General features: G+C 40.7%; 1 protein-coding gene across 4 annotated transcripts in view; it reads left to right on the top strand.

Annotated features, from left to right (window-relative positions):
* The window catches only part of Lmbr1 (limb development membrane protein 1), a 140,455-nt gene that overhangs the window by 89,367 nt on the left and 23,198 nt on the right, over positions 1-27,890 (top strand). For all 4 annotated transcript variants that reach the window (XM_034519153.2, XM_076913287.1, XM_034519146.2 and 1 more), the window contains 3 exons: positions 678-742; positions 4,475-4,547; positions 24,148-24,228. In XM_034519153.2, coding sequence (XP_034375044.1) covers positions 678-742; positions 4,475-4,547; positions 24,148-24,228 — 219 coding nt within the window. The remainder of the gene's footprint in view (positions 1-677; positions 743-4,474; positions 4,548-24,147; positions 24,229-27,890) is intronic.

Raw genomic sequence — 27,890 nt, 5'->3', positions numbered from 1 at the left:
TTAATAAGTAGAACTGTGAAATAATTAGGTACTTTGTTCACTAAGGAAAGCCTTTTGCACTGGGTTGAAGACACGCACACATATACACATGCACACATGTACCACAGAACTCTTAACAGTATCCCATGTCCCCCCACCCACACAACCACACATTCTTTACATCTACTTCTAGTCCAGGTACAACACTGGATCACTTTAAATGGCAAGACTACAATTCTATTTGATGAATTTGTAGTCTTTATTTCAAAATCTGTTTGGTTTTACTGAAGACACCACACTCTATCTCAGGGATAGTTTAAGTTGTCAAACATAGTTCAAAGGACCTGCCACTGCAGCGGTCACTCTTTTATTCTCTCCTTCGGCTCAGTCCTTGCAGCTGAAGTGGGGTGTGTGCCTTTTCTGGGTCTATTTAGTGTGTTTTCAGCAGGACTGTTCATCCTTTAGGATCTTGACCATTGTAGCCACCGTTTGTGCTCACATTCCCTGGGGTATGCCTGCCCCTCACACTGCCTGACATCTTCCCTGGGGGGGGGGAGTGGGGGGGAAGGGCCTCCTGACAAAGTACCTGGAGAAGCTAAGCTCGAGATGAGAGTGCACCTAAGCCGCTCCTTAGGCCGCTTTGCCTGTCTCTCTGCATGCTGAGGACCTCTTTCTCATCAGTCACCTCATTTCTACAGTGTGTACTCCAGTTGGCCTGTCCCGTATGTTCACAGTGATGGGTCAGTTGCTGGTGAAGCCAGCGGTAAGTATTTTATTTGTGTTTGCTAAATACTTATGCTTATATTTTTGATTATGTAAAAATATTTAAAAAGCTGAGGACAGTATTTCTATTGGTTTATTATTCATATTTTTCATTTTAAAATCAAGTTTTTAAACTTTAGAAAGAAAGTCTTTTTCCTTTTTAAAGTACTAAGCACATGCACTTAAGTAAAGTTTGTATAGAAAACCTCAAGACAGATTTTTCAGGCATCTGTAAGTATCTGTGTGTTCACCACCCTGGATCCAACTGTGATGGATCCATGGTACCTGTTTCAGAGTTGATCACAGAGCTGACCAGGATGTGGAAGCCTCTGATTCTACAATAGGAGAGGCTTGGGGATTATAAGTTCATGGCTATTTGGGACACAGAGTGAGAGCTGTCTACATCTGAAACAAATAAATCAACCAGATTCCCTAAACACACATAAAACAAAGACAAAACCAAAATTGCCTGTATATCTGCTTTGATTATAGACCAGTTTCTGAAAATATGTACATTGTGTTTGAATTATATTTTACCTCTCAGAAATGTTGTATATTTATTTTAAAATGACTTTTAGTGGATAGTAATATCTGTTCCTGTTTTTTTTTTTTTTTTTTTTTTTAATTTTTTGGTCTTGAACCATTTTTAAAGATAATAACTTCTTAGCTTTGCCTAGAAAATCTGTCATTTAAGTTACTTCCCTGAATCTTCATTGCCTACAAACTCAGTCTCAGCTGTCTATATGTTTAGCGTTTCCCAGCACCACATGCTGCCCTCCCTCCTTCACAGACTGCCATAACGTTTGAGGCTGCTTTGCTGCCGTCTACAGGGGCATCTGTCTCTTTCCGACTTGCTCTGTCTGATGCTCGCCTGCCACAGCCCCCAGCAGGCTCTTGGAGGGACATTCAGACACCACTGTGGTCACTATTGTGCTGCCTTCTCCACAATTACCAGTGTTAGTGGCTTGCATCTGACCAGAATAGTGGCTGAGCCGTTTTGGCTGTGTGTCTGTCCTCCCTTTGTGGTGATTTCATCATGAACATACTAAAGCAGTATTACTGTGGATGATCCTTCAGTAAACTCTTGTTTGATATTCAAACTTACATTCTCTCATTCAGTTCCCCGTGATACCGAATTTATTTAGTTTTTTTCTACTTTTTTTTTTTTTTTTAACTTCTTTCTGTAGACAGGTTTTTAATTCCCATTCTTGGTCTAAGGTTTTAGTATTGCTCTGCCCTGTGCTCTGGACCTTCTCTGTCATCTGCACCTCATCTACAGATGGTAGTGAGAAGATAAGGAAGCCACTCACAGTCTGCTAAGTGCTGTTGATTTAGCTCAGTGCTGCCAGCTCCACCTCCTCATTAATAAAGCAGTGTGCTTCTGAGTCACCTGTCCCCATGCAGCCTTAGTAACAACTCTCCCACAACTTTAGTTGTCTTTACTTTTTTCTTTTTCCTAACATCCAGTGACAGTGGCTAGTTACTGAGTAATTATTCACCTCCCCCATGCTGGTGTAAGTACTTTCTGTGACACTCAGGTTTCATTTCATCCTGATGACAAGTCATGTGTTAGGGGATGCTAGTCTGATTTTCTACGTAAGTAATTTGGCTTCAGTCCAGGGAGGTCACAGAGCCATAAGTTTGAACCCAGAACCCAGGCTGCAGACCACTGTCTTCTCGTCCTTTGTGAGTACCAGACTAGCAGTTTCCTTCACATGAACTCGCCTCTTCTCTACCTCTGTGTTTGCATGTGGCTTTCTCTGCCTGAATTGCCTGGTCGCCTCTTGTAGTTTTGGTTGTCAATCAGATGTGGTATTATAGCCATCAGAAACATTGGGTGAGTGTTGTTTCTCCTCAGTTGGAAGTAATTCTTCCCACTGACCTCAGTTTTGACATTTATTTTAATCTCAACGTTCCCGTGTGGAATTCTTATCTTGGTTGCTGTCTCCGTGGGTGCTCATGTCTGAGTGCCTGTTAGTCCACAATAGAAAAGAGCCAAGACCCTGAAGGCGCTTGGAGTTTCTCCAGGAAGTTTTTGCTTCTTAGGCTGGGAAGTGGTGAAGATGCTGGGATACTCAGAGGCATGTGACACACACCTCTGAGGTCCTGTTGCCATTCAGCTATGGTTAGCATTATCAATCATCTACACTCTACAAGGAAAATCCTTAAAGTGAACAGGGAACATGATCAATTTAAATTCAAACAGTGGAAAGTGATAGGAAACAAGAGAGTTCTTGTCTCCACCCCCAAGAGTAACAGTCTTGGGTTACTTTCCGTTGGTTTCCAGTTGACTTCATCCTAGACCACGCCTGCTGATGACCTCATGCTTTCTAGCATGTGGTGCTTCTCAGCTTTGGTAAGGTCTCTTGAGAGGTTTCTTTCTCCTTCCTTCCCTCACTCGATGGTTATTCTGTGTCATGGATTATTATCTACATTTTCTTATTTATTTTGTTTTTATTGTTTTATTATTCCCAGTGTGGATCTAGTGGCATGTCTATTTAATAGGAGCTTAGTGTCAGGCTGAAGGGACCATAGAAACTTGTGGAAGGATTGGAAAGCAGTGGATTGTTTTATGAATGTTTTCACATGGGGATGACATAATTTTAGAGCAACTTGTCAAGTGGGCAGGTATACAGAAGCAGTTGTAGCATCCTTACTTTTCTCCAGCAACTCTTCCCATTCTATTGCTTTGCTAGAATCAGTAGCTGGGCTTGAGTGAGAGAGAGCACTGCTGTTAGCTTTCATACTTCCTTCAGAGCTAGGAAGACAAAGGTCTTTTCATAGGACGGTAGGTTAACAAGGCCAGAGCTGAATAGAAGTATTTGGTTTTTATCAGTTTTGAGACAGTGAAGACACTATCCCACCAGTTGGTGAATGATGAGTGCTGTCCCCCCTGCAGTTGAGTGTTTGTAAACACACTACTTCTCTGGGGCTTTGTTTCGAATGATTTTATGACCTGAGTTTCCAGTACTCATGGAAGTACTTATTGTATCTAGTTTAAAAAACAAACCAAAACAGGATGTCCTATGTATCTCTGATACAGTTCATATTTTTTTGTTTTGTATTATTTTTTCTGTTTTTTGTTTTAATTTTTAGGACAAGGTCCCACTGTGTATTTTAGCTAGTCTGGAGCTTGCCATGTAGATGAAGCTAGTCTACATATAGCTGAGAGTTGGCTTGCCTGATGACAATCAAATCCAGGCCCTCTGTAAGAGCAGCCAGTGCTCGTAACTACTGAGCCATCTCTCCAGCCTCCACCTTACAGAGTTTTGATTTAGAAAGTAGGTAAAAAACCCGAGGGAGACAAGTGCACTAGATGCGCTCTTCCTTTTAGCTTGTGCGTAAAGATATATTCACTGTCTCTCTCTCTTTCTCTTTAAAATTTATGTTCTTGTAGCCCCTGGGAATGCTACAAAGTGTAACCCCTTAAGCCTTAAAATATCCAGCTTAGATGCATGTTATATCACGTTTTGAAGTATTTGATTAATACTAAAATAAAAAAAATGTAAATGTATTAAAATAAAGTATGTAAAATATACAAAAATTTTCATAAATGAAGTTTTAATTTTAGGGTTTTAGTTATTTGAGTCAGTACAACACATGGTCTTAAAAATGATAGGTTGCAGAGCCTGAGGTGTCGTGAACATGAGTGTGTCACTGCATTAGTGAGTAGTGAGGTGTCGTAAACATGAGTGTGTCACTGCATTATTGAGTAGTTTATTTTTCAATTTAGATTCTTGAAGACCTGGATGAACAAATTTATATGATTACTCTAGAAGAAGAAGCACTCCAGAGAAGACTACATGGTATGTGTGTTACATAGTTAGTTAGATCAGGTAGAAAACTTGTTTAATTCAACAGAGACAAGCAATTGAAGAATGGAAATATAACCTTCTCTGAGGCTTACAAGTGACAAAGGACCTTTCTGACACAGGGAGCCTGTGAAAATTAGAGGGGGGTGGGTCAGGGCCAGAGGGCTAGCTAGAGCTCTCTTGGAGGTCGTAGCCACTGGGGTTCAGCAGACTTCCACCATAACTCCTTGGACGTCTGCAGTTAAAAGGTCTGCACACTGCCTCAGTTACCGGAGCCTGTTTGTTTTTTTTTGCTGAGAGTTGGAGGTAGGAGGAGTCTTTCTTAGAAGATCCCCGGGAACACTTTGTACCAGCCTTGGGTTAGTCCTTCACCACTGGATCTGTTCTAGTTGGCAAGTTGCCTTTAAAACTATTTTCAGGAAACTCTTTAATAGAATGTTGCCATGATTGGCTGCTGTGAACTACTTCAGATGGAAACTAATCGGCTGAATTATCTGTTATATAAATGCTTCTAGGACCAAGTCGACATTTGACTGTATTAAGAATTGTAAGCTTCTGTAGCTCATGGGTTAACGTCCATAGAAGGGAAGAAGTAAGAAGAAAAGAAAATTTTATGATTTGCTGTTTTAAACTTTAAAAAAAAAATACTTATTTTATATATGAGTATTTTGGCTGCATGTGTGTCTGTGCACTCTGTATGACAGAAGACGGCATGTGAGCCCTTGGAACTAGAGATAGAGATGGTGTGAGCCATTATTTGGGTGTTAAGAATCAAATCCAGGTCCTCTAGAAGAGCAAGCAGTGCTTTTAACCACTGAGCCATCTCTCCCACCCCAATGATTTGCAAATTTTAGGAAAAAGTAAAAGTAGCCTTTAGTAAGATAAGCCCAACCCTTATGGATTTATTAAGTATGGTATAATGCTAAATGCATTTTGTTGTAATTATTTAATATTTTAAATTATAAAGCAAAAGTATGTTTTCCCCTTGTTCTGGGAAGAATTATAGAACAGCAAGAACATCAGACTCTAACAATATGCTCATGCTGCTGCTGTGTGGCATTGATGGTGGCATTTTCCTAGTGGTGCATGAGTATGTGGGCTGTGGGGTGTTATTACAGGCAGCTTTGGGGTATGTGTTTTTTCTCTATAGAGACCCTATAATTGGCCGGTGGTAAGAAGGACTTTGCTGTGGGGCTAGACTTGTTTCACCTTGAAGGTAGCATGGCATGTTGTAGCCAGCACTCTGTACTGACATGGAATTTCCATGTCTTTTAAAATGTATTACTGTAACTGAAACATGGAATGCCTAACTGTGGCTTCTCCAGTGTTCTCTGATACTTGGCAGTGCTGCTGTATAAATGGTTGAATGGTTTTGTTCTTTTCTATAAGCCATGCTAATGAAATAGCAAAGTTGTGCCTGGGTACAGGGTCCGTTCCCCGAGGAAGCCATCCTGGCCTCAGCCTATCCACTCTCTAAACCTCAACCCTGGTTTGTATTAGATGTGGTGCAGAGGAATTAAGACTATCTCAAGATGATACACTAGTTGATTGAAGGAAAAGAGAGAAAGAAAGAAAAAAAGGAAGAAGGAAAGAAAAGAAAAAACAGGCTTAGTGTCCAAACACATACGAGAGTAGGAGGGATCCCCAGAGTTCTACACAGAGATCTGAATTCCACGTGATTCTGGATTCCACGTGAACTCTAGCCCTCCTGTTCCTCCCATAGCCTGCCTTGAATGCTGCTCAAGGCAAAGGGTGTCCTTAGCCTTCATTCTCTGTGACAGGTGACAACAGATGAGTCCAGTGTTTGGACTTCGGACGCTGTGTTTCTAAGTATCTTATTTCTGACTGGGTTTTCATGTTCCCTACCTCCTGTCACTTTCCATGTGCTGCTTATAACTGAAAATCAATCTACTTGTGACTCCTACATCCTCAGTCTCCTCTTTTGGCTCTCTCCAGTGCGAGTGCCATTGTGTCCCAGCACCTTTGTGTGGCGACTGTCTCCTCACAGCTTAGCGTTGCTCTGGGACAGGGCCGTACGGTATGCAGCACAGTCGAGCTCTTTCCTGCACGCTGTCCTCGTTCCTCAGGCCCTGCTCGCTCCTGTTCTCTGCTCCAGCCTTTGATCTCTTGTAGTCCTGTTATTTTCCCACCAGGCCATGACAGCTTCTCCTGCCACAGTAATGCCTTGTTCCCTAAAACTCTCTTTTCTGATGGCTCTTTCTGATCTGTGATTTTTCTACACTTGTTATAGCCTTCCCAGGATTTTGGGAAGTGTCTTGGCCTTCTGTTCTGGAGTTCTGTCTGTCTGTAACATTTTGGCCTTGCTCTACAGTGATCTGATGCCTATACATCTGACACTCAGGCATCCACACTCCCGGCTAACCCTCCTGTTACTTCAGCTCTTTTCTTGTCATCCTCCATTTTCCACCGTCCTTCAATATAGACTCAGCATGCCACTCTCTCAGTAGCCTTCCCCTCCATATGTGCAGTCTTATAACCGAACCTTTTTGCTCAAGCCATACTGACTGGTAGATTAGAAATGGAGCCTGCCTGAGTGCTTTCTCAGGTTCTTGCCTGTGTTCCAGGGCTGTGCCATATCTGCTGAAGCCCAAGCCTTGCCTGCTTTTCCTAATTTTTGTGCTTACTCCTGGTTATCTTGCCTGCTCTTCCTTCTAATATGTGACCATTCCTTAAGTTTACTTTAAAGTCTTTGGATGACTTTTCTTTGTAAATTATTTTTTAATGTTTTGTTTTTGACATTATGATCCTTTTCTTCTTTCTTTTCCTTATTCCAAACCCTCCCATATACCGGTACTACTTGCTCTCTTTCAAATTCATGGCTGGTTTTCTATTAATTGCTGCTACATACATGTGTGCATATACATATACCTAAATACAACCTACTCAGTCTGTATAATGTTACTCAAATGTATGTTTTCAGGGCTGATCATTTGGTGTTGGGTAGCCAGTTAGCATGCTCTTCTTTGGGGAAGACTATTCTACTCTCAGTATTACTTAGTTGTGTTGCAGGATATTTGATCACACTGTGAACCCTGAAATTGTGTTATTTACCAAAAAAGAAAACTTTTTCTAGTTGTGCTGTGGCTCAGCCTTTAGCACACACTTTTAATCCCTCTGGCTAGAACACAGATACAATCTTAGTGCATAGTTTTAATTCTAAACAATGAAGGTAAAGTTAGTTTGTAGAAGAAAGCACCATTCTTGAAAGGATGTCTAATTGAATAGCAGACAAAGTGACTAATCAGGGGAAGATTTGACAGAAAAGGATTTTTCCAACTCTCACCAGAAGAGAAAGGAAAGGGAAGCTACTTAAGAGAGCAGTGCAGAGAGGGAAGGAGGCAGTTTTACAGGGACAGTTACACAGAGTGATTGCATAGAGAGACTAAGCTAGACAGATGAAGGCAGAACGAGCCAGAGAATGAGAAGGAGCCAGAAAATTAGAGCCTATTGCCAAAGTTAGTCTGAGACTAAGCAGACCAACTTAGGAGAGGCCAAGAAAGAGAGACATCAGAGTGAATCAGTCAGCTTGGAGTGGAGTTTGAGTCAGAACAGCTAAGTTGAACCAGGCATTGAGAGATCAGAAAGAGCTAGGAAGGGGTGAGCTTATTCAGCAGTACATCTCAGAGGCTAAAAACATTCTAGGCCTAGATAAGGTTGTAAGGAGACTAGAAGCTTCCAGGACTAGTCCTAGGTTAGCAGTAGCCTTGGAGATAACAATCACCCAGGCAAATAAAAGTTATTTTTACATAGTTGCCTATAATTCTTTGTGTAGAGTTGAGGCCTATGGAACAATAAGTAAAGACAAGGTAATTGAAGCTACCTCCTGATCTGTAGGCGTGTGTGTGTGTGTGTGTGTGTGTGGGGGGGGGGGTTGGTGGGTGGGGTGGGTGGGATTGGGAGAGTGGGACAGCAGGAATCCCTGGGTCTAGTGTAGGCTTTTGAAACCTCAAACCCCACGCCCCAGTGACACATTTTTTTCAACAAGGCTACACTTCCTAATCCTTCTAATTTTAAAGACAGTTCCACTCCCTGGTGGTTAAGAATTCAAATACATTAGCCTGTAGGGGGCATTCTTATTCAAAACACCACACTCCTCTTCACAATAGTGTCAAAGAAGATAAAATACCTATGAATAAACCTTACCAAGGTAGTAAAGGACCTCGACAATGAAAAATTTAAACCTCTGAAGAAAGAGATAGAGAAAGACACTAGAAAAATTGAACAACATCCCACGCTCATGGATTGGTTGAATTAATATTGTGAAAATAATTATTTTTTTAATCTATTTATATATTCAATGCAATCCCAGTCACCATCATCTCATTCTTCACAGAAATAAAAATAACTGTCTTATAATTCAAATGGAATCACAAAGACCTGGGGCAGTCAAAACAATCCTGACCTAAAAAGGACAATGCTGGAGGGATCACCATTCCATATTTAAGATCAATAACAAAGCTGTAGTAATACAAACAATATGGTACTGTCACAGAAATAGACAGACCAATGGAACAAAATCCAAAATCCAAACATGAATACATGTAACTTCAACCATTTAATAGTTGACAAAGATGTCAAAAAGATAAGCTGGAGAAACGAAAGCAAAGCATCTTTAATTAGTGGTGCTGGGGAAACTGGATGCCCACCAGTAAGAAGACCTGTATCTATCATCTTGCACAGAAACTAACTCCAAATGGAGCAAAGGACTAAATTTGAAACTTGAAACACCAAAGCTGTTAGAAGAAAACATAGGAAATACTGTACATCATACAGGTATAGGAAAGTACTTTCTGAGTAGGACTTCATTTGTCAAAGAAGTATGGCCAACAGTCGACAAGTGGGGCTTCATTAAACTAAACAGCTTCTGCATAGCTAAAGGAACAACCATGTGAAGAAGAAGCCAGGAGAGTGGGAGAGGAACTTTGCCACCTACAGATCCGACAGAGCATTAATATCCAGAATGCGCGCGCGCACACACACACACACACACACACACACACACACACACACGTTTCAAAAACAGAGTCAAAAAACAAACTACCCTACCTATTTTTTAAAAAGGGAGGGTACGGTGGCTGGGACATTAACAGAGAGCTCTGAAAAGAAAAAAAAATGTTATAAAATACCTCAAAACAATGTTCATAGTCCCTAGCAATTAGAGAAATGCATATCAAAACAGCTTTGAGATTTTTTTTTCCTTTTTTCTCTTTTTTAAATTTATTTTTATTGGATATTATATTTACATTTCAGATTTTATCCCCTAACCCCCCTTCCCCCTACCACCCAGGAACCTCCTATCCCATCCCCCCTCCTCATGCTTCTATGTGGATGTGCCCCCACCTACCCTCCCACTCCCACCTCCCCACCCTCGAATCCCCCCCCCCCCACTCTGTGTTCAGCCTTCATGGGACCGAGAATCTCCTCTCCCACCAATGCCCAATAAGGCCATCCTCCTCTTCATGTACAGCTGGAGTCATGGGTCCCTCCTTATGTGCTCCCAGGCTGGTGGTTTAGACCCTGGGGAGCTCTGGTTGGTTGGTATTGTTGCTCTCCTCATGGGGCCACAAACCCTTTCTGCTCCTTCAGTCTTCTCTCTAACCTCTCCATTGGGAAACTCTTGATCAGATCAGTGGTTAGCTGTGAGCATCGGCCTCTGAATATGTCAGCCTTTGGCAGACCTCTAAGGAGACAGCTATATCAGGCCTGTCAGCATGCACTTCCTGCCATCCACATCAGTGTCTACCATTGGTGACTGACTGTACCTGGGATGGATACCCAGATGGAATGGTCTCCAGGGGGCTCCTTCTTCAGTTAGCTTTGAGATTTTTTTTTACCCCAGTCAGAATGACAAAGATCAACAAAGCAATTGACAACAAATGCTGGGTGTAACATGGTGGAAAGGGAGTTCTCACTCGCTGTGGTGGGAGTGCAGACTGGTACAGGCATTATGGAAATCAATGTAGAGAATTCTCAAAAAGCTGAAAATAAATTTACTTTTACCCAGTCATTGACATATGCCCCAAAGCCTCAACATTGTACTATGCAGATACCTGCTCAGTCACCTTCATTGATGCCCTTTTCACAACATTCTCGAATATTCCTGACTACCCCAGCTTCTAACCTTGTTTCCTGTTACTTGAGGAAACAGAAGCAACTGTGAAGAAAATTTACCTGCTGCTTTCTTCTTCCAAACTTGTCACTGCCCATTCCCTCACTGTGCAGCCTCATCTCTTGGCCCGTGCCTGGCTTGACTTTGCTCTGGCTCAGGTCCAACTTGCTCAGATGCCAGCCCTTGTCTCTGTTCACTGACCCAGGGATTTAGCTGCTGCCATTCTGCCTCCCCTCCAAGGGCTGCACGAAGATACTCCATCTGCATGAAGACAACTGTACATTTTTTTTTTAAAAATGTTTTTGCATTATCCATGCAAAAATGCCCACTTCTATAGGAGGACAGAGGGCATGTATATCAGGATCTTGATGCCAACCCTTCCCCAGTCCTGCATCTGGCTTCCTGAGGGAACACTGTGCATGGTGAAGGCCCTGGTCTGGGGCACAGGCCACATCCCTTTGAATTCCACCTCTGTCTGCCCTCTGTCAGGCCTGTGCCACCCCTAGAAACTATAGTCCTCTGCCATGACTCTGACATAGCAGGAGACTCAGTTTGAAGGCTGATGTTAATACTCCAGTGGGGGACTAGAGGCCGGGAAAGGAGGACCAGAGAAGAGATGCTGCTCAGAGGTACAGAGTCTTGGAGGAGCAGTGCTGTGGGCTAGTGTACTGCACGAAGAGCACAGTTAATAATGAGGACAAGTGCTGGCAAAGAAGCAGGGTTCGGGAATACTTGTTCACTGCTGGGAGAGCACAAGCTGGCACCGCCACTACAGAACTCAGTGTGGACATTCCTCGGAAAGATGGAAGTAGATCTGCCACGTGGCCCAGCTGTACCACTCTTTGACACATATGCACAGGACTCCATATCCTTTTATAGAGATACTTGCTGATCAGTGTTCACTGCTGCTCTATTCACAATAACCAGGAAGTAGAAACTTCCTTGATGTCCATCAGCTGATGAGTGGCTAAAGAAAATGTGGCACATTTACACAGTGGAAAGTTGTGTAGTTAAGTGGCATTTAGGACATTTACAGATAATGAATAGACCTGGAAACAGTCACTAACCCAGATTCAGAAAGATAAATATCACATCTTCTTTCACTTATGGATGTTAAAGATTCAAAGCTAACATTCACAAATTAGAGAAAATATGTAATACATACATTTTCATACATAAAACACTTTAATGGGGTTATCCTATAATAGGGCGACAATTCTCCTACTAAATACCATGGGCTAACAAAAATCCCAGTGCCAGGTTGGATTACCTCTTTGTGAGTTGTTGACTGGTGAAGTGCCATAGACCCGTAAACATTACAGACTATTGCCAGTGCTTTCGGTTACTGTTCCAAACTTGACAGTAAGGCCCAGTTGCTGAAGATTCTACGTACATGCAGAAATCAAGCTGGTTCAAGTCTGAAAGTTTCATTCCTACTGGCTAGCAGAAAGGTGCTATGCCAGCTAATGGGGAAGAAAGGTAATCCTGTGTTACCCAGCTGTGAGCACGGGGAGCTACAGCAGCGAGTGGCTTGACAAGGCAGAATTACAGTAGGAAAGTAGATTTGCTTCTTTGTTCTGGGTCTTGACCTCAAAGCTCCTCTGCAGGACTTGCCATTCTTGTGAGTGCAGCAAGTATTAGTCCTGTATCCCCAAGTCCATCTCCACTTCACGCTGCCTCCCCTCACCTGCTTTATTTTCTACAGTCCTTCCACTCTGTGACATGCCTGTCTCCCCACACTGGACAGGGCTTCTCAGGGCAGGGAACCTCACAAGTGTGCTCTGCTGTGCCAGGTACAGGCTGGCTGTGTGGAATGTATGGATCTCATGGTTGATCCTTGCATCAGTGAGTAGGAAAAAAAACAAACAAAACCAAGGCAGAGCACTAAGAAAGCAGGCAGGGGACGTGAAGCTCAGTGGAGGACAGAAGGCGGGATCCTGGTGAACGTGTTTAGGAATGGTGATGCGGGCACAGTAAACAGCTGAGGTGGGGCAGCTGGAATAAGGGGTTTTCCCCACTGTTGTACCTACATAGCCTGAGTAACCAGAACTGTTTACTTCCAGGACCCTGCAGGGAGGACCCATTACAGTAATCAGGGAGAAAATCATTTATAGCTTCTTCCCAGTGTTAAGAGGATGCATATATCATTAACATACTTAAACGTTTAAGTAATGCAGCGGCATTAATTGAAATAATTAGATTTTGTGTGTGTATAGCCCATGGGTGTACTGGATAACTTTAGAAGTTCCATAATGAATAGAAATTATTTTTTGTTGTTTGAGTTCAAAACATTTACAGTTCTTTTAAGGTAATTTATTTTAAACTATTATAGTCTTTGAACTATAATTCAATTCTGTTAGGTACTATTTTCATCTTTGTGATTAAAAATTTGTATATCACTTTTGGAGGGGATGGCAATTTCTTGCTTGCTTTACTCTTAAGGTTTTTTTTTTTTTTTTCCCAGTACTGGGCCTTCTCTGTACATGCTAGCCAGGCATTCTACCACTGAGCTATCTCCAGCCTCTTGATTCTAATTTTTTTTTTTTTTTTAAAGCCCTTTGCTTTGAAACTTACAATAACTCTTTATTCTTAGAGCACAGAAGCAGTAGCAGTTTTTTTCTATGTTTTAATACCTTTGGGTTCTGAAAAATAAAGGGACTGAAAAGAATAAAATGTGTCTGTGCAGCCTCTTCCTGGACCTTGGTGACCTCAGTGGTCTCTGTGTCATTGTCAGTATTTGATTCTTGCTACTTAGAAGTTGAGTTTTAAGGGTTTTGTGAAGATACTGAGACTTGGGATGTATCTGTGGCTGCTTTGTCATAGTGCTTTCTGTCAGGCATTTTCTTGTGTTACTGGCAGGACTGTAGGCAGTTAGGATATTGCTTATCTAATGTCATTCATATATGGCCAACACAAAAGCTTTATCAATCACTGAACAAAGAATACCTCTTTGAATAGGGATATAAACACCATATGCCAAGTACTGCAGTAGGCTTTGTGTATAAATACATAAACATATATACATATACACATATGCCACTAGGAAATATTTTTGGACTTCAACTCTGGGATTCTCTGGAAAGTGTCTGGCACAGACAGCCTAGACTTGATAATGTATCTTCAGAAAGCATTTGTGTATATAGGGATGAAACAGTGACAGAAGCCATAATTTATTTAGCTTTGTGATGATCTCTTTGAGTCACTTTCATGATAATAAAATATAGTTCAAACAGATTATTTGTTTCAAGAGTGACTGTGGGAAGTATAAACTAAAACGTCAGTAAGGAGGACAGCTTTGGGAAACAGCAGAAGCGTGTGAATCATGTGTCACACACAGTGCATGGATTAGGAAGAGAAGTTGTATTATAAAACTCTCATTCTAAAAATTGGAATGTGAATTCCATATATGTCAGCTCCCTTTCAACCATAGTCTTGTGAATGATGGTGTTACCATATTTGATGGCAGCATCAAATATGAAGGGTAAAGAGTGCTCTTAACATTTTGTTTAGTTTTTATCTATAGTGCTTGTGTCTGAAATAAAAAAACATGAAAGCATTTTTTCATTGTAAATAGCATTACATAATATTCTTAAAGCTGATTGTCTTAATATTTTTGCCCTTGCTTGCAGTTATTAGTAGTGAAAGTAAGTTTGCATATCCACTGTTGTTTTGGATATTAGAAGTCCTATAACACCAGGTTCAGTTATAGTCATGTGACATCAGAAGCCAAAAGAGACAATCATGTTAATAGCATAGAGATGGTGTTATCTGTGTCTGTATGTACATATGTGTATGCATGTGCCTGTGTGTCTTCTACAGACAGCCTCAGTGTTAGCACACAAACAACAGATCTATGGGAGACTTGGACATGAGGCTTCAGCTTCTGGGTGCCTCAAACACATGTGGTTTCTCTGGGGACAATCCTTTTGCCCTGTAAACCCTAAGGAGCCTTGGGCTTGAACAATCACTTTTCTGTTACTTGAAATAAATTATCAAAACTTGAAAAGTTTCTCATTCTTGGAGATGGGATTGCTGGTGAAATTTAAAGCTGTAAGCAGCTAAAATTTTATAGTTACTTGGATCAATTTTTTTTTAATCTACCCCTTTTGTTTATATGCTAAATCAAAAAATAAACAAAGGGAATCTGTCTATACTGGAGATTCCTACTTTTGAATAATATTCATAGAATACTAAATTTAGTACCCTGATTTATTTAAGGTACAGAATTGTATAGAAATAATTTTATTGCATCAAGCTGTTTTAATTGTATACATGCCTAAGTTGAAATATATGTTTTAAAATACAGTGTACATTTTAAATTACATATCTGCCCTTGAATATCGGATGCAATCATACGTTGAGACTATTTTGTTTATTAAGCTCAGATATTGGAGAAATGCTGGAGTTTGGGAAATTCTGTTATCTTGGGAGCAAATTATTTTCAGTACCACACCAGTTTTTCAGCTTAAGAGTAAAGCTGGGAAGAATGCCTTCAGCTATTAGTTTTCCTGAATCCAAAGACACGGGTGGGGCAGGATCAAAAATACTCATTTGATCAAAGTTATTGGCTCTGAAGGTATTCTTACCTGTGTAAGGAAGATGAAAGGTGTTGTTTTTATTGCATGCTAGTAACAGTGTAATTTTGAACTAATTGGTGTTGAACTGCCAATCACCTGGGGGAATGCAAATAGATACTCTTACAATTTCCTTTGAGGTAGTGAAATCTTATGTCGGGGCTGGAAGAAAAACAGAATAATACCGTTAAATTGACCTTAAATGAGCTGCTTTGTGGTTTTCTTGGAGAATCCCTTTTTATTTTTCAGGACTTGTCCAAACAGGTTTTTGTCTACAATTTGACTTATTGACTAGACAATGCTGACACTGAACATTTTGGGTTTGTTTTGAAATAAAATAATGATAATAGAGTTTTTAGGATGTTTTCATTTTTCGTGCAACTTAAATTTATATAATAGTTGAGTGTTTGTTTGCAGTGTGTCATAAGTTCTCATACTGGCCATTACTGACTTTTCGTCTTTTATAATGAAAGATTCCGTCCCCCAGAGCTTGTTTTTTTGCTTGGGTATTTTATACTTTGATTTAAAGATATTTAACAGTGTTACAATCCTGTGCTGTCTCCTGCAAGTCTTCTTTTTTTTATTCCCTTGGAGATGCCTGCTAATATATATTAGCATGTAATGAAGGAAGGGAATGTCCTGGAAAACTCATTTTGGGTGACTTTTTGGAGGACAGTAGGAATGTGTTCTTGGTTTTCATGTGGAAGAAACTCTTCTTGTGTATTAGGAGTTAGGGCGCCTAAAATAAAAAGCACGTTTCAGAAATGGGACTTCAGGGGACTGGCGAGATGGCTCACTAATTGCTCTACCAGAGGACCTGGGTTTAATTCCCAGCATCCACACAACAGTTTACAACCATCCATAGCTCCAGTTAAGGGACACCCTCTTCTGGCCTCTGAGGGCACTGCATGCATGTGGTGCACAGACATAAGTTCAGGGAACACACCATAGACACCATAAAATAAACATTTCAAAATGTCACTTCAGTTATTTTTCTTGAAGAAACATGCATTCATTGTTGTAAATATTTATATTAAGCCTTGTAGACATGCCACAAGGTAGGCTGCTACTCTCTTCATTTAATTTCAAATTACCAGAAATGCTCTCCTGGTACCATTCTTTTTCCAAAGTTCAGAATAGTTATCAATTGTTCTCCAGGCTTCAGAAATGTCTACAGGAAGTAAAATATCACTGTTAGATATTTCATACTTTGATTTAAAGATATTTAACAGTGTTACAATCCTGTGCTGTCCCCTGCAAGTCTTCTTTTTTTATTCCCTCGGAGATGCCTGCTAACTTTGTATCCTAATTACTTTCATTTTGCCTCGGTTGCTAGAACCTGAAAACTAACTATGTAGTCACACTGTCGTAGGTTTGGATCGCAGTGCGTGAGTGTCTGCGTACTCGATGTGGTACTACTCTTGTACTAATAAAAGCTGGATGTTAGTGAGTAAAATAATGAAGCAAGGCACCCTGGAGACAGCACAGAACTTTCAACCAACAGGTGGCGCCAGATCTCTATTCCTAGTGGTGCAAGGAAATAAGGGGTGCAAATGGGAAACCTAGGATCTGTGACTCGAGGGTCTTAAAAAAAAGAATGCGTTTGGATTTCCACAGTGGCCCATAGTGAGCCTATGTGGCCCAACACTCGTTCGCATCTTTGCTTGAGAATGATCACTGTTTGCCTCTACCCGTCAGGTTAGCCTTCTTTCTTCTGATTCAGTTCTTTTGGCTCCTTGATTTTTAGTCTCCAAGCATGGTGAACTTCCAGCTGTTTGAAGTACCATCTGTCCTAATTAGGTGTGAAGGAAGTGACAGTGAAGACAGAAAACAGAAGCAAGGATACTCCTTTAGGGTCAGTGAAGAAGAGTCTCACCCTAGCAAGTGAGACTTACTTAACAGTTAATTAGAGAGACAGGAAAGAATTTGTACAAGACAGAATTTGTACCTAACTTCCAAATGTAACAAGATGGGCTGAGGAGATGTATGAGAAAAGAAAGCAAAACTATCTAGAACTTAAAAAAAAAGTAAGTAAAAAATGATGACCCAGAGATGCCCTTTTCTAACCCGCAGAACCCATGAATATGTTACTTTGTAGCTACAATCTGAGTAAAAGTCTTGATATTCATGGGCATACAGGGTATCTGGAGGGCCAGTGTAAGACCGCAGGAGGATGCCAAAGATTGGAAAGACAATGCACGCGTAAGTGGGAGTGGTCTGAGGAAGCTCTGAGAGCTATTGCTAGAAGAGACAAATGTTGAGTCTCCCCTAGAATGCCTTAGGGGCAGTCTTGCTGGGACCTTGATGGTAGGACTGTAGACGTCAAGAACTACAAGACAATAAATTGATGCTATTTTGGGTTTTAAGCTTTATGGTAATTTTGTCCAGGACCATTAGGAAATTAATATAGTCTTTCTGAAAAATGAATCACCTGGCAGATTGTGAATCACAGACCAATAGGAGAAAAACATTGATGAAATAATAAATATGGACTACAGAGGTAAAGTACATATGTAAGCACATATCTAGATGGAAAGAAAATAACAAGTGAGAAAAGATGGTCAGGTAAGTAACAGGGAGGTCATCAGGTGACCCTTGAGTGCACATTCAAAGCCATAGAGACTCAGGGAGAGATTGCCACATAGACATTGATATCGCTGCTAGGCAATTGCTCTATGCTTTACCCCCTGAACAGGGATTTAAAATACTGAAATTTATCCTACAACAACCCTGACTTCCCGAAATGATGTGAAAAATTGTTTACAAAAGAGTTCAACAGAGAAGTTGAGCTGGTACCTGCCTAACTAGAGTCTTCACCCCTCCTGGCTAGTATACATGGTACTGGAAGGTACTCTGTATGCTACCATATAAGAAAAGTTAACTACCAGCTCAGCTATAAACTTCTGATCTGCAGTGGTGACCTATCTGCATGATATACTGGTGTAACAGTGGCACAAACACTGTGGGAGTAACCAGCTACTCTGGTTGGATGTAAAGCCCACTCCAGGAGTTGGAACCTCTGCGTGACACTGCTTAGGTAGCCAATAGGTCATGGGTCTAGGGGAAAATAAAATACATTGTCCTGCTAAAGGAACATAGCAATAAAATGATACGTGCATGTGCACGTGCACACACACACACACACACACACACACACACACACACACTCACTCTGCAATACACCATTGCTCAGCCATCATCAAAATTTAGGTGGGAACTACTACAGAAACCCACAACTGAACAAGACTGGTTGAATTCGGAATATTGAGTTCCAAATGGGACATCTTTGTCAAATCCTTCCTCTCAGGGCTAGGGAACTATACAGAAGAAGAGACAGAAGATTGTTAGAGTCAGAAGAGATGGATGACTCCAAGGAAACAGTGTCTTCCAGACATAACAGAACTGATGCACATAGAAACTTAGAGACATGTACAGGATCTGCACAGGTTCAAGCCGGGGCTGGGGCCTGGGGGTGGGAATCCCAGAACTGAGAGGAAAAATGTAGACATGATCTGATCAAGAAACTATCTTTAAAAAAAAAAAAAAAAAAAAAGAAGAAGTTATCTTCAATTGACAAACCACTTACAAAGAAAAATTGGTTTTCTCCAATGGAGTCTCACTGGGTATATTAACCACACTAGGGCAGGCCCCATATCCTGTAGTAGATGGCTAACAAAATTAAAAAATAAAAAAAAGAACTCAATGGTACTTTTTGCAGACTTTTTATCTCATATTGCTCTGTTTGAATATAGTTACTGGTCTCTTATATATTATGGTTTCTATTTTCTTTGTTCTTTGGCTTTGTATGTTTCTTGTGTTCTTTTAAAAAATTCTGTTTTTTTTTTTTTTGATGTTTGTTTGCCTGTTTTCTGAAGAGAGATAAAAAGAAAGGAAAGAAAGTATAGAGTTGGGGAGGTAAGGGAAGTGAGAAAGATTTGGGGCAGAGGGAATTGTGATCAGAATATATCACATAAAAAAATTATTTTTTAAAAAAGAGTTCAGTGTCAAACTTACTATCTGCAGCTTTCAGTTGTGAAGTTACACACACACACTCCCTAAGTTATTACTTATTGATTAGGGAAAAAAAAAAACCAGTCTTGGTATATTCCTTTTACATCTCTGCATTGCACTGACACCTGCGTTGACACCAGACACTAGTCTAACTACTACACGTAAGGAAAAATGTAGCATTAGTCTTGAAATAATCTTTTAGCAAGGTGAGGATTTGGAGGAAGCGGTGGGGAGCAGTGAGGAGATGGTTAGGTCATGTCATTGTGAGTTTCACCATGACACAGGATGCTGTACAGAAGAGCAGGCTGTAGGTTAAGGCTGTTTACACTGATATTACAGTGAAACTCTTACTCAGCAGGAGTAGCACAAGTGAGAAGGTAAGCACTGGAGTACCCAGTAAATCGGGGAAAGAATTACCAAAATGCTATGTAGCTGAGGAAGGAAGGAAAAGAAGAAATCAAGGCAAATAACTAGTCCACACATTTGCCCTGTGTAGAGGGAAAGCCCCAGTCACATCAATCTAGTGTGTGGGAGACGCAGTTTAGTCTCTTGATGTCACTGTTGAGCTGCAGGAAAACCACATGGACACTTACTCTGGTTTTGTCTCCTAACTTCTAATTACATGAAACTATTTCCTTATTTTTTAAGCTACTTTGAGTTTTGTGACTTAGTGGAAAGCGTCCTGATGAGTACATGCCATCCCATGGGTGAGAACAGGGAGAATCATAAACCTAGGGAGTCAGAACATTTCAAGGGAAAACCACAATAATAATTTAGAATTTAGCAGACAAGAAAATGTTAGCATCAGCCAGTTTAACAGAACAACAAGAGTCTATTCCTAAGTCATCTATGCTTGCTTTATACTTTAGAATCCCCAGAGTCACAAGGGACGCCACCAGATAAGGTAGCGCGAACTAAGAAAGGGAGGGCTTGTTAAAAAGCTGTCATGAAGGGACTTAGTCGTTACTTTATTTGCTTCCATCCAAGGTACCAGGCACTTCCCTCTTGTCCATCTTAGAAGAAGAGTAAAAATTACTTTGTGTAAAACAGAGGGTCTCTGGCCTGGGAGGGCAGGAGTGCTTGCAGACAAAGTACATAGATTCTGTCGTTCTTCATTTGCATAGCTGAACTTTAATTTGAGAAGGAAGTCAGGAGGGTTTTTCTCAGGAACGCGCCCAGCCTAAGAGGGAAGCTCTGCAGCTCTGGCAGAAGGGAATCACTGCTGTGAGGAGTGAGGCTCTGCAGCTCTGGCAGAAGGGAATCACTGCTGTGAGGAGTGAGGCTCAGCTTGCCAAGATCCTCCAGAAGTCTGAAGTTCACATTGCCGTTTATTTCTCATGGCTTCATTCTTAAAAGAACACAAAACTCTGGTGACTGGAGAAAGCCTCTTGTGTGAACATTAGCAGATGTAGGCTTGTGGATGTGGGGCACGGGGAAGAATGGCTAAAGAGGAACCATCCCTCGTGCCCTGGATGGACAAGAAGGCCACTTTCATGAGAAAGGTCAAGGCTCCATCATCTGGGACATCCAGTTAGCAGAAAGAGTTCTTGAAACTTAGAAATAAGAAAATAAGCCAGAATGACAATAAGTAAAGTGTAAGAGGTAAAAATGTTTCAGACCAGTAGAGTCAGCCTCTAGCTAACACCCCTTCCACACAGGGTTAAGGGAGAGAATATGGTGGGGGGAAAAAAAGGATCAAGAAATTGCTCTGATCTGAAATGTGAATTTGGGGATAGAAAATGCTCACCTGTGCCCAGTGGATATGTCACCGCACAGACATGTATTCACAGCAAGAACACTAGGAACAGTTTACAGTGACATTGACAAGCAGACATTCCTAGAGTAAGACTGAGAGTTGCTGCAGACTGTAAAAGCCGTGCTGCAGCTGTAGGCTTAAAGGCTTATCTCCAGCTTGTGGTGCTATTTTGCACAGTGGGCCTCAACCTTCCTAATGCTGTGACCCTTTAATACAGTTCCTCATGTTGGGGTGACTCCCCAAACATAAAATTATTTCCATTGTTACTTCATAACTGTAATTTCGATAGTTATGAATTGTAATGTAAACATGTTTCTGACGGTGTTAGATGACCACAGGTTAAGAACCACTGCATTAGAAGGTGTATCTTAGCAGCCAGAAGCTGGAGGTATGTCCTTGAAGGGTATCCTGTCGGTAGTCCCTTACCCTCTCTCTGCTTCCTGGATCCCTTGAGGTGTGAGTTATCTGTAAAGCACCTCATGATGAGGTGGTATCAGGGAGAAGCAGGCACTGAAACAAGTCCAAGGGTTTTGACACTAAGCTTTGTGCACACTTTATTTTGGTAAGGGTAAGACTTAAAAGTCACTGAAAACCAAATAGTGTGGAAAGTTGATGTTCTGAGTTATTCTGAACGCTGGTACTATTTTACCGAATGTAATGGGCTGTAAAGACAGCGTGAATGACGGTGGGCTACTTCGCACGTCATCTTGTTACAGGTCCTCTTTGTCTTTCTCTGATAAAGCACAGCTCCGCATCTTTCCTCTCCTAGATGAAGTAGGGAGCATCCCCAAGCTTTCATTCAGAGTCTCCTGACTTAAAGGCCCTGAGGACTGGGCTGACCTCTTCCCACTGTGCTGTGCTCACCAAGGTTCGGGGTCTCTGACATCCTTACCTCCTCTTTTCTTGTCATTCTTATTTATTATTTCTAAGTCTCAATGAAGAAAAGACAGACACAGAGAGAAGTTGGATTCAGTTGGATTGGGCTCTCTGATGGGAAAACCAAAGCAAAAGTAGTATAGTGCATTTAATAGGGAGTCAAGGTTATTGCGTACAGCTGAACAAAGAGGTGGGTTTAATTAATGTGAGCAGGAGCAGTCTGTGTAGATGAGCAGTCTTCAGGCCATACATAATCCTGGGAGAAAGCTAAGGTTACATTTTGTGCACTCACAATCAACAGTTGCACTTGGACCAGGAAAGATGGCCTTGCCATTTGTTTTCCCATGGGTTTGCAGCTTTGCAGTATTTCACATGGCCGTGACTATATCAAAAACACACACCCAGGACTTCATTCATTCAGGGCTTTCTCTGCACCTCATACTTCTGGGACAGAGTTCCTGACACTGAGGCTTCCAGATGCCTGTGATTTTTCCACTTGCTTGTATATGTGCTGCTTTTATTAATTGTTTTTTTTTTTTTTTTTTTTTGAGAATTTTAGACATGATCATTGCATCTGTATCACTGGCCCTTTCTATCTCCTCTCTAACTCTTCTACCGTGCCAAATTCATGATCTCTGTAATTACTATTATTATATGTAAATACACACATATGCACAAATGCATGTAAGACCTACTGAGTCCACTTAGTTTCGCTTGTATATGCATGGATCCAGGACTGACCTTTACTGGAAAGTTTTCTATTGGCCTGTTCTGTGAATTGCTTGCTTTATAAACTAGGGAGTCAGGTTCACTTGCTTATCACCAATGAATTCTTAACTGATAGAGATTAAACTTGAAATAAGATTTAGCTAGGTGATGATTTTAGTGAAACACATGCACTTTTGTGACAAGTAAAACCCCAAAAGGAATGAAAATGTAAAAGCTCTCAAAACATAATTTAAGAAAATGGTCATTATGAAATGATAAAATGTATGTTGTACATTACTTATAAATAACAGTCTCAGAGATTTAATAAGGGAGACACTCACAGCCAAATACAGATCTGTAATGAAAACCATCCTTTAGCAATGAAGGAATCCTAACCTGCCATATCTGTAGCTAGGGTTTCAATTCATCTGTTCAGAATTTAAGAGATCAAGCAGAAAGAAGAGGAAGATGCTGTACATAGGCCATTGCAGAAGCAAGCAGAAAGTAGGATTGAAGGGAATCCACATGAGAAACAGGAGATGTGATCTGTTGCATTTAGGAAAATGTACATTTAAGTAGCCCATCACTTTGGCAAAAATTCAACAGTTGGCCACACCCAGTGCTAATGCTGATATATAAATAGCAGTTTTCAAAAACTATTGAGAGTATAGTCAGACTTATAATAACTTGAATTATTATGGTATATAAAAACATGTGTTGAATGTAAACTTTAAAAAGTTCCTAAACCTGTAATGGCCCACTATTCTAAAGTTTGGGAATCTGTTTTACAGAAATAATAGAAGCAAACGAATTGGGTATGCTAATGTTCACTAGAATATTGACAAATGAAATAATAATGCTGAGCTAGGTTGTAGCAATCCAGATTGTGGTTTGCACACTCAGCTGTTAGGAAGTATTTACTGACAGGCAACAGCAAACAGTCAACTAATATGTCTGGCTTGATATTTGTATAAGAATTTGCATGAGAGAGAAAACCCATATGTGAGACAGAAGTCAAATATGAATGTGAAGAAAGCTGTAGAAGCACCAGCCACACTGGTGATGATTGTCATCCTAGGGAAGCAAACTGGAGAGCAAGGTCTCGATTCCTTCCTTGGTATGGCAGGCACATGAAAAAGGAGTAATAGAGGGTAAGGGAAGACATCAGTCATCAAGAGCTTGGATCCTCTTGAGCACTGGTCCTCAACCTTCCTAATGCTGTGACCCTTTAATACACTTCCTCTTGTTGTGGTGACACCAACCACTTCATTACTGTAACTTAACTATTATTGTGAATCACAATGTAAATATCTGATATACAAGATACTTGATATGCAATCCCCGTGAAAGAGTCAGTTAACCCCCAGTGGGATTGTGACCTACAGGTTAAGAACCACTGCTCTAAATGGTGGGTTTTACATGATTCACAACAGCGTCTGTTCCTCCTGGCTCTCAGTGAATGTTTTGTCCGGTGACCAGTACTCTGCCTGTTCTCCAAGCTTCCCACCGCTGGACTTAAGAATGCATTTGCTTTAACAGGGCTATCCTCATCAGTTGAATACAACGTAATGGAATTGGAGCAAGAACTTGAGAACGTAAAGACCCTTAAGACAAAATTAGGTACCGTACTTTTTTCTTGGTTTATTTATTGGTTTTAGTTAGTTATTAAGATTGTAAAATAGTCTTAAAATAGTTGAAAATTTGAACTTTGTGTTAATAACTTACTGTGTTCAGAGTCTGACTGGTTTTTCTTTTGGGAGAGGGTAAGTATATATTTTCTGAAATTACTTTTGAGGCTTATTTTTTTTTTTTTATGTGTAGGACTATTTTGCCTGAATATTTGTGTATTCCCTAGAACTGGAGTTACTAATTGTTGTGAACCACCTTGTGGGATGCAGGGAATGAGCCTGGGTCTTCTGCAGGAGGAGCAAATGCTCTAAGCCCCTGAAGTTACTTTTCAAATATACTAATACTCAAAGATGATGTGATTTTGGCTCTACTTGAGTAGATTTTTCCTATATGTGGGTAAACACATGCCACAGACATAGTGGATGTGGAAGTCAGAACAATTTGCAGGAAAAGGTTCCTTGCTTACACCGTGTGGACTTCCAGGATTGGACACAAGTTGTCAGGATGGTGGCAGGTATGCTTAGTCACACTGAGTCATCTTGTTACCCCACTTGCATTGTTTTTGAGAAATAATATATAAACGACTCCTCTGTCAATGTGATTTTTAAAAATGTGCTTTTAAGATTTTTTTTAACCACTGATTATGACATATGGTTTTCTTGGTCTTTAGTTATACATTTCATATACCTTGAAGAGATTTTGCTGTTAATTTCTTCAAATATTTTTATTTTCTACTTGTGTTACCCCTTTTCAGCTGCTTCAGTTATTTGCAGATTGCCTGTAGCTCCAGGCTGACTCTGTTTTATACTCCTCTTTGTGTTTGGCTTTGGATTTTTGTTCTATTTCACTTGTCTCAACTGTTTCTTACTCCAACTGTTGTAATTTGGTCTCAGAGACTGGGTTTTCGGTTTTGCTTGGGCCTATTCTCATCATGCTGCTAATTGGCATTGTTAAATTTGTTTACTTCTGATGGGGAGTAATATAGTTATGAGCGCACTCTGAGTGTGCGTTTGTGTGTGTGCTCACATCTGTAACCAGAAGTTAATAGCAGGTTTCTTCTTTGATTGCTTTCCACTTTGTTTTCTGAGATTTTTTGTTTCATTCAATTTGTAGCTCACTGATTTGTCTACAATGCTTAGTCAGCAGACCCCAGAGCTGTATTTGTCTCTGCCTTCCCAGCCCTGGGATTCCATGCATGTACCATTATATCAGGCTTCCTCATGTGGACTCTGGTGATCAAACTCTGGTTTTCATGCTTGCACAGCAGGTATTTTACCAACCAAGCCATTTCTACACCCTCTGAGAGCTGTGCTGACTGCCTAGTGTCAATGTGACACAAGCTGGGACAGTGGTCTCAACTTATCTAGTGTCAGTGTGACACAAGCTAGGACAGTGGTCTCAACTTACCTAGTGTCAGTGTGACACAAGCTAGGACAGTGGTCTCAACTTATCTAGTGTCAGTGTGACACAAGCTAGGACAGTGGTCTCAACTTATCTAGTGTCAGTGTGACACAAGCTAGGACAGTGGTCTCAACTTACCTAGTGTCAGTGTGACACAAGCTAGGACAGTGGTCTCAACGTATCTAGTGTCAGTGTGACACAAGCTAGGACAGTGGTCTCAACTTATCTAGTAGAATTCTTCATGTTGTAATAACTCCTCAACCATAAAATTATTGTTGTTGGTACTTCATAACTGATGTTGTTACTATTATGAATCACGATATAAATAGCCACATTTTTCCGTGGTTTTCGTAGACCCCAGTGAAAGGGTCCTTCAACTCTAAAGTGGTCAACCACGGGTTGGGAACTGTTGAACTAGAGTCATTTGGAAAAAGAGAACCTCAATTGAAAAGATGCTCCCACTAAATTGGGCCTTTTTTTTTTTTAAATTAATAATTGATGTGGGACGGCCAAGCCCATTTTGTGTGGAACTACCCTTGGGTAGATGGTCTTGAGTTGTGTAAGAAATCAGGCTGAACATGCCATGAGGAGCAAGCCAGTAAGCAGCATTCCTCGGTGGCCTCTGCATCAGCTCCTGCCTCCACACTCCTGTCTTGAGTTACTGTCCTGACTTCTCTCTATGACAAGGAACTACAGTTGTAGGCTGAAGTAAATCCCTTTCTCCCCAGGTTACTTTTGGTCATGGTGTTGTATATCACAGCAATACAAACCCCAACAAAGCACTTCTAATACCTTTGCCTGTGAATTCTGACATCTTTGTCAGCTCCTGATAAATTTCAAATGATTGATTTTGTTTTATAGTATTGTTTTTATTGTGTGTTCTTTTTATGCTTGGCAGTTTTTGATGTGAAATTAGGTATTTTGGGATTCTGATTTTTTTTTTTTTTTTTTTTTTTTTTTTTTTTTTTTTTTTTTTTTTTTTTTTTTTTGCAAACCTGGGAGGAAGAAGGTTTGGTTTGGAATGCTACTAACTGATTCAGTTACCTAGAATCTCAGTGGGTTGGATCAGAGCACTCGTGCTCCAGGGCACCTGCACCACTGTGTGGCATCTCTCCTTGTGGCCCATGCAACTATGGGGAACTATTCCCTCATGCTTGTCTTCAGCCATGGATTGTTTCATGTTTGAGTTGAATATCTGAGGTGATCCTTGGCAGATTTTTGTGTTCTTTCTTTGTCCTGAAGTCTCATCTCTGAAGACTTACTTACTAGTTGGTTTTCTCAAACTCACACTTCATGTTTTCAGGGTAGGAATGAACTGAACTTTTTCTTGGTTCCTTCTCTTAGCAGCATGTTCTGGAAACTCTCAAGATGGTAAGCTGGGTCATTTAGGTTTGTATTGTTCTCTATCCCCAAAGCCATTCTATGTCCCATGACCAGAAGTTCAGGGTGCTGAGCAGTGTGTGTGTGTGTGTGTGTGTGTGTGTGTTTGCATGCACATAGTTGTCTTTTTCTCTTTTCTTTTATGGCTGTGGCTTGATAATTTTGTTATTTGAAAAATTATTGGTTATTATCTTATCAATTTTTATCTGTCCCATTTTCTTTGACTTCTTCAGATTCCAGTTAAGCACACACTAGACTTTTCCCATTCTTCTCTCACCTGTGTTCTGTCTCCCTGTGCTGTCTTCTAGTTTGTTTCCCACTTTAATGTCTCCCAGCTGTGCCATAACTGTTCAGCTTTTTGTTGAATTCTTTATTTTAGTTACAGTATCTTTCAGCTCTGGGATTTCATCTGGCTGTTTTCATTGGTTCAGATTTCTTTGTCAGTTATTTAGTTGACTATCAATCAAGGCCTCTTTCTCCTAAGTCTGTGTGTGCACCAAGTGAGGGTCTGTTTCTGCTGTCTCTTTTTCCTCTTTGCCTCCTAGTAATATTTGACTTCTAGATATTTCTTACACAAAACTGTAGAAACTGTAGGACATTTCCTTCTTTTGGGCAAGCTTTTAGAGTGGCTCTGTCTGTCTGTCTATCTTCCTAGGGTATTGCTTTTCATTGGTCCCGATGGAAAGCCTGGGTATTTTGACTACTTCCTGGTAAACTCTTGGTTGGGCCTGGCAGCACTGCTGAGCTCCAAGCCTCTCAGCTACATCTCCATTCCTTTTCATAGCTTTTCTAATACTGAGGTCCTAAGGAGGAAGGAATCAACATAGCAGGCCTCCTTCTTTATCAGCTTCTTATTTCTGAGATTTTGCCCT

The sequence above is a fragment of the Arvicanthis niloticus genome, chromosome 15, assembly GCF_011762505.2.
Source record: "Arvicanthis niloticus isolate mArvNil1 chromosome 15, mArvNil1.pat.X, whole genome shotgun sequence".
In the NCBI taxonomy this organism is placed as follows: Eukaryota; Metazoa; Chordata; class Mammalia; order Rodentia; family Muridae; genus Arvicanthis; species Arvicanthis niloticus.
This window is presented reverse-complemented; position numbering and strand designations above follow the sequence as displayed.